This window comes from Asterias rubens, chromosome 11 (genome assembly GCF_902459465.1).
Source record: "Asterias rubens chromosome 11, eAstRub1.3, whole genome shotgun sequence".
Lineage (NCBI taxonomy): Eukaryota > Metazoa > Echinodermata > Asteroidea > Forcipulatida > Asteriidae > Asterias > Asterias rubens.
The window spans coordinates 14,124,672-14,131,694 of NC_047072.1; the positions used below are offsets into that span (position 1 = coordinate 14,124,672).

The following is a 7,023-nucleotide window of genomic DNA, read 5'->3' on the forward strand; positions in this document are numbered from 1 at the left end:
GTGAGGGGGCCAAATGAACGGCTGTACTAGCTGGGCCACCCTTGTAAAAGATGGCTTCAATAAAACAAGTAAAACAATATATGACGTTTGTCTGTCCATCAAACTGTATGGCATGTGAGGGCTTAGCGGTCAACCCAGGTCAAAATTCCAGTTGAACCTAGTTAAACTGGGTTTAACTGGAACTAGTTGAAAACCAGTTGATAAACTAGTTAAACGCAGTTAATACCAGTTGGTTTAATACGGAAAATGGACAGAAACCTAATGGTTTATAATTTCAACCTAGTTGAACTCAGTTAAACCTAGTCCAAACCAGTTGGTTAATTTGGAAAATGGACGAGTTTGGTCACTATCCAGTTGAACCAGTTGACACCAGTTAACTAGGTTCAACTGGAATTTTGACCTGGGAAGCACACTGGTTTATTCAAATGTGAGTTTCAGTCCAGTTATGACACTGGTGTTCATGAGGAAAATACTTAATCGCTGATGATTCGTCTTAAATGGCACTTAAAGACTCATGTAAAGACTAAGGTCATGTGTATTGTGCAATGCACATAGAAGAACCAAGTTACATCGCTAAGAGAAGGGGTTTGCCCCTGTGTTTCTCACAGCGGCTGCTCAATGACCTGCTGTAAACCCTTAAAAGGTATTACATAAATGCTTCTCAAGATTCATACACTTCAAAAAACTGTTTGGAAATAATTTACGATAAGCGCTTTGAGATGCCTGTGGATAAAACTTTATAAAACTAACTAATGTTTATCAAGAAAACTCAAAAGGCATAAAATGGGAAATAAGAAACGCAAAGAGCATACCTTGGGCATCAGTAAGCGTTCTCTGCAATACGGCCTGCATCCCCGACAGCGTCTTCTCAAGAGCAAGCTGTCAAATCAAAGCATCATTATTTAATGTCAGCTGCGCATTACAAAACAGGAGTGGGAGTTCCCGCTGACAAACAGGTTTAGACCAGGTTCAAAGTTTAGCAGGCATACTCTCGGCATATCATGGAGACCCTCTTTAGGCACCATAAAAAGACTAAACTACAAAACAAGTGTCTCTAATGGATTTGGTTTGGATTTGTTTGGCTTTGCAGTATCCAACCAAACAAAATCGTGTCAACCTGGTGTTTGGTTTTAATTGAAATACGCTGTGACCCTGGTACTGGGTTTTGGTCCCAACCTGACTGCCTGGGTTTTCCCTGTTCCGAGTCTTCCCTATGTCAGGTTTTCCTACTTTGGGCTTTTCTCCCACATCTAAAACTGACATTCCTTTATCATCTTCTCTACACATGTAACTTCAAGTCTACCAGGGCCCAATTTCATGGCTATGTTACCGTAAGCCAAGAATCGGCGCTTATGAAAGCAGGCAATTCTGTGCTTACGGCAAGCCTATATCATGGGTTAGCTGTGAATTTTGGCGTCTGTGCGTGCGTACTCCACATTACTAGGCATTCTACGCTTCCAAGGCTAGCGCAGAAATTCAGCGCTTGCAAGTAAGCGGGGAATCGTGAGCGTAAGCGCAGAATTCGGCGGTAAGCAGAGCCATAAAATTGGGCCTTGGTCACAGTGCTAGGTGATTGTGAGGGTCTCTTGATTTCATTACTAAAAAGACAATTTATGGATAAGAAAAATAACTAGAAAATCTAACCTGCAAATTGCTGGGATGTTTGTGTGACCACACAAGCAGCAGTGCTGAAAATAGATCTCCTGTTCCAGTGAACTGACAATCAAGGGCTGGGTACTCAATCTTGCATCCCGTCTTCTTTCCATCTTTAAGTATCATACAGTAAATACAGAATGTCAGAATCAAAGTCAGTGATACATTGCATGGCCAGGGCTCACCCTTAAATGCACTAGACATGTTTAGTAACTGTCAAAGACCAGTATTCTCACCTGCATTGCTCATTACCAAGAAAGTTTGTATGCTTACAGTTATTTTGTACCACCGCTCCCCCATATAGAGCACCAAGTGAGACAATGACATGATCTAAGCAAAACTGACAGACTGGTGTCATTGTGGCAACTGTAATTTCTAAATACAATAGAATTTAGTACAAAAGACATATTCTTCAATGCATATTTTGTTACCAACCTATAACTGTAGTTCCATACGACACTAGCTTTCCATTTGTTTCCGATGGTATGCTGCTCAACACGACAGTCTGAACTCCTTTCTCATGTAGCCTCTGCATGGCATCCAACGCACTCTTTTCATCAGTGATTTTCTGACCACTCAATAATCTGGAAAAACATTTACTGCTATTAACTCAGGGATGCATCCGGGATAGAGAATATTTCGGGGGTTTTGAAAATCGAAAGCCACTAAGTTTACAGTACTTATCACACATCAGTGTTTTAAGGGTAAAAATAATATTCTTCACCCTGATGCAATTTTTAACACCAACTTAATTGTTTGCGGTACCCATGCCTTTAGGCAGACACCAGACACCTTGGAGGTCTAGCACTTAACAATCCGCTCTGAAATCATGAAGGGATCATTGGCTTAAATCACGCCAGTTAATTTTTGTTTTGTGTATGGAAGAGTCTCTGCTTACAAAAAAAAAGCAAAACTCATGTTGAAATAATAGCAATTGTACTGTATTCAACCATCACAGTTTTTTTATTCGTACAAAAATTGGCAAGATGGCGAATCAAATACAGTGTCCAGGTTTTTTCTTCGTTTTTTTGTGTGTGTACTGAATCAAAGGGGTATGTACCATTTCAATTAACAAAACTTTACCATGATGCCACAAGGGCCTTTCTCAGTAACAGTCTAAATAAATGTAGAGTAGGGGCATTGCAACCGTTATAATTCTTAAAAGTTTAATAGACGTTAAATTTGCATCGGGAGTAAAGAATATCATTTTGGTTTTATCAATATACACCGATGTGTGTAAGCACTGTATACTCAGTACTTACCCGAGTTATGTGGGATTCAAACCCACAACCTTTGCAATTCTAGAGCAGTGTCATACCAGCTAGGCCACAGAGATTGCCCGGTAGCTAGGGGTAGTTTGAAGCGTCATACCAGCTAGGCCACAGAGATTGCCCGGTAGCTAGGGGTAGTTTGAAGTGTCATACCAGCTAGGCCACAGAGATTGCCCGGTAGCTAGGGGTAGTTTGAAGTGTCATACCAGCTAGGCCACAGAGATTGCCCGGTAGCTAGGGGTAGTTTGAAGTGTCATACCAGCTAGGCCACAGAGATTGCCCGGTAGCTAGGGGTAGTTTGAAGTGTCATACCAGCTAGGCCACAGAGATTGCCCGGTAGCTAGGGGTAGTTTGAAGTGTCATACCAGCTAGGCCACAGAGATTGCCCGGTAGCTAGGGGTAGTTTGAAGTGTCATACCAGCTAGGCCACAGAGATTGCCCGGTAGCTAGGGGTAGTTTGAAGTGTCATACCAGCTAGGCCACAGAGATTGCCCGGTAGCTAGGGGTAGTTTGAAGTGTCATACCAGCTAGGCCACAGAGATTGCCCGGTAGCTAGGGGTAGTTTGAAGCGTCATACCAGCTAGGCCACAGAGATTGCCCGGTAGCTAGGGGTAGTTTGAAGTGTCATACCAGCTAGGCCACAGAGATTGCCCGGTAGCTAGGGGTAGTTTGAAGTGTCATACCAGCTAGGCCACAGAGATTGCCCGGTAGCTAGGGGTAGTTTGAAGTGTCATACCAGCTAGGCCACAGAGATTGCCCGGTAGCTAGGGGTAGTTTGAAGTGTCATACCAGCTAGGCCACAGAGATTGCCCGGTAGCTAGGGGTAGTTTGAAGTGTCATACCAGCTAGGCCACAGAGATTGCCCGGTAGCTAAGGGTAGTTTGAATCCCACCCAAGTAATATGCATGTGATTTTTTCACAGAACTCGGGTAGGTACTGACCGAGTACACAGTTCTGACACACATCGATGTAGATGGGTAAAACCATATTTTTAAAGGAACACGTTGCCTTGGATCGGTCGAGTTGGTCTTTGAAAAATGTTCTGTAACCATTTGTTATAAAATGCATGGCCGTATATGGGTAGAAAAATGTTGTAAAAGTAGAATACAATGTTCTACACCAATATGCCTCGAAATTGCATGGTTTTCTTTTTTTTACCTCGTCAACTAAAACGGTCGGCCATTTATGGGAGTCAGATTTTTACTCCCATAAATGGCTGACCGTGTTAGTTCGCGACGTGAAAGTAAAACCATGCAGTTTTAAGTGATACTTGTGTGGATCATTATATTCTACTTTTAAAACATCTTTCTAACCATGCATTTCATAACAAGCGGTTTCAAAGGTTTTTTTTTAAACCAACTCTTCCGACCCAAGGCAACGTGTTCCTTTAATAGTTTCCTCACAAATTGACTTCACACTTTCCACTTACTCAGCTTCAAACTGGTTAGGAGTAATCATGTTTGCTAACGGAAGGAGTTCATCCCTGTAAATTGACATCAACTCCTCAGGAACGTAGAACTTCCCATGGTCTCCCATCACTGGATCACACACAAAAATGATGTTTGGATTTGTCTCTCGTAGTTCCTTCACAACTTGGATGACTTCCTTCAAGAAAGACTTGGACCCAACATAACCTGACAAAGAAGAGATTGATTTTTTTTTCTAGAAGGATTCTTAGATTATTTAATGTAGTACAATTTTATAAATTCTGAAAAGTACAAGTATTAAGAAGCAAAATATTATATGAGAATTTTATAACATTGGTTCTCTGTGAATTTTTCACAAATTGGATAAGTTTACGTTTATTCTAGAAGGATTCTGAGATTATTTAATGTAGTACAATTTTATAAATTCTGAAAAGTACAAGTATTAAGAAGCAAAATATTATATGAGAATATTATAACATTGGTTCTCTGTGAATTTTTCACAAATTGAACACGTTTAAACCATACAGAGTATTTTAAAAGGACATTATTCAAATTTATCCTCGGTTTAACCCTTTCAAAGATTCTTTATATCCTTTTTCCAGAGCTGGATTGAAGTAATGAAAGTGTGATTTGTTTGAAAAAAGAACACTCAATTCACCCTCCGATAAAAAATTTTTTTTCTCAGCTCTTATTCTCACCTGTGAGCAAATGCGAGTAGTAGTTGATATCATTTGCCTTGAGACCATCTGACAAAACTCGTAACTCGTTGGCGTTCAACACCTGTCCCTGGAAGACATTGTACCCAGTGTGGTTGCATAATTGCACTGAGTTAATGGTATCAACCTCATAGCCATGAATCTGTGTGTAAACAGATAAAAGTAAAATGAATAACAATGACCATCATGATCTCTCCAAATTTTCTGTTCTCCATTGTCATTGGTCGACCTGCTTGTGGGCAAAGGGGATAATGCAACCATTGGCATTGCATGTTCAAAGCCTCACTCCGCCCACACCCCAGTTGGCCAACGACCTCGTGATTGAATATTATGCATGATTGAGTTTAATCCAAAATGGCAGCGCTCTGTGTACACCGAGGAAAGTAAATCAGAGCAAGTTGAAAATCTTTTTAAACATTTGTTTAGCTTCCCTGGGTCGACCCCAGTCTGCCCCGGTATGTTCGAATAGCTTTGACGTCATTCCATGGGCTCAGCCCCCAGTGCCCTGCTTGTGGAGTGGGTCACTTGGGGGTGACCCGCGGTGCATGGCGTCACCAAGGATTCAGAAGTGGCAACACAGGTGGGGCTACTCTATTTCTAGAAACTATAAGTATAAGGCTCCCCCGTGAGCGACTCCATTCTTAACTTTCTCACAATTTGCCATAATGTATGGAAAAGTGTCTGTATCACGCCACCACTTTTTCATTTGATATAAAATAATCCTAATTTTTTACCTCAATGAGAATCCCTTTTTGTAAAAATGAGTGAAAAAGATGGCAGTATTCGGAAAGTTATCCTGATGTATTGCTATAGACTATAGTTCATTCAAGTTGCCACTCGACTTTGCTTATTTAATGTTAGGTTGGTGTGTTTTTGTAGTATTATATAATTTTCAATATTGATCAGTTGTTTATATAAATTTACATTGAAGTAACTTTTAATGTCATTCCTACAGTAAATTACTCAAACCAATATTATATTTTTGTGATTTTTATGAATGCATCCATAAGCAACATCATTACATTTTATATGCAGAGGTTTGTAGATTTTAGTTACTAAAGATTAAACATTAATTAAAAGAAAGAAGGAATCAAAATAAAATTAAAAATATATAAAAAAATAGGACAACAAAAATTTCACCTGCATAGGAAAAGTTGCAGCCTTGTTTCCAACGTATCCAGACACAACATGGCTCTGGATCGAAAGGATTCTTTTATTTGGTTGTGCAACAGCCATAGTTTCCAGTAAGAACAAGAAGATTTCTCAGGTTAAATAAATCGCCAGTACAGCTAGACCAGTACGTAGATTAGTACTGTTTCATAAAAGTTCGATCATGTCATGAGTCAACACATGTGCATTACGTCTCATTCCCCTTACAATTGGGTCAATATTATTCACTTGTGTCCGAAAGGTAACCAGTCTAAAGTGGAAAAGATAGCGGTCTACAGAAAGGGCGCCCTCTGTTGTCCACTAAAGCATTTAATCAACCTCGCCACGCCCACCAATAATTTATAAGATACCTTATAAAACAATGACCTTTCAATAACGAACTTTAATTTTGTTATACCCGACAGTATCTATAATGATAATAACAAGTGTGGCAGTTGGGTCAATTTGTAATAAATCGATGTTTGTTCTTGTTGATGCTCTATAGTTTTAAAGGCACTAGATACTATTGGTAATCTCAAAATATTCATTATTACCCAGGTCAAAATTCCAGTTGAACCTAGTTAAACTGGGTTCAACTGGAACTAGTTGAAACCAGTTGATAAACTAGTTAAACACAGTTAAAACCAGTTTGTTTAATATGGAAAATGGACAGACACCAACTGGTTTATAATTTAAACTCAGTTGAACACAGTTAAACCTAGTCCAAACCAGTTGGTTAATATGGAAAATGGACGAGTTTGGTCACTATCCAGTTGAACCAGTTGACCCCAGTTAACTAGGTTCAAC

General features: G+C 39.8%; 1 protein-coding gene across 1 annotated transcript; it reads right to left on the reverse strand.

Annotated features, from left to right (window-relative positions):
* Positions 1–752: 752 nt before the first annotated feature.
* LOC117296855 (pyridoxal kinase-like) lies at positions 753–6,391 on the reverse strand. The gene is made up of 6 exons (XM_033779938.1): positions 6,208–6,391; positions 5,050–5,209; positions 4,354–4,558; positions 2,089–2,237; positions 1,645–1,766; positions 753–879 (listed from the first exon to the last, which is right to left on the reverse strand). Exons 1-6 carry the CDS (start codon positions 6,301–6,303, stop codon positions 760–762), a joined length of 852 nt encoding a protein of 283 aa, XP_033635829.1. The 5' UTR covers positions 6,304–6,391; the 3' UTR covers positions 753–759.
* Between the last annotated feature and the right edge of the window lie 632 nt (positions 6,392–7,023).

Coding starts and splice junctions, on each gene's coding strand:
- LOC117296855 (XM_033779938.1), bottom strand. CDS start 6,303: ATGGCTGTTGCACAACCAAATAAAAGAATCCTTTCGATCCAGAGCCAT. Junction 5,210..6,207: donor CTGCAACTTTTCCTATGCAG/GTGAAATTTTTG, acceptor GTTTACACACAG/ATTCATGGCTATGAGGTTGA. Junction 2,238..4,353: donor CCTAACCAGTTTGAAGCTGA/GTAAGTGGAAAG, acceptor ATGTTTTTCCAG/ATTATTGAGTGGTCAGAAAA.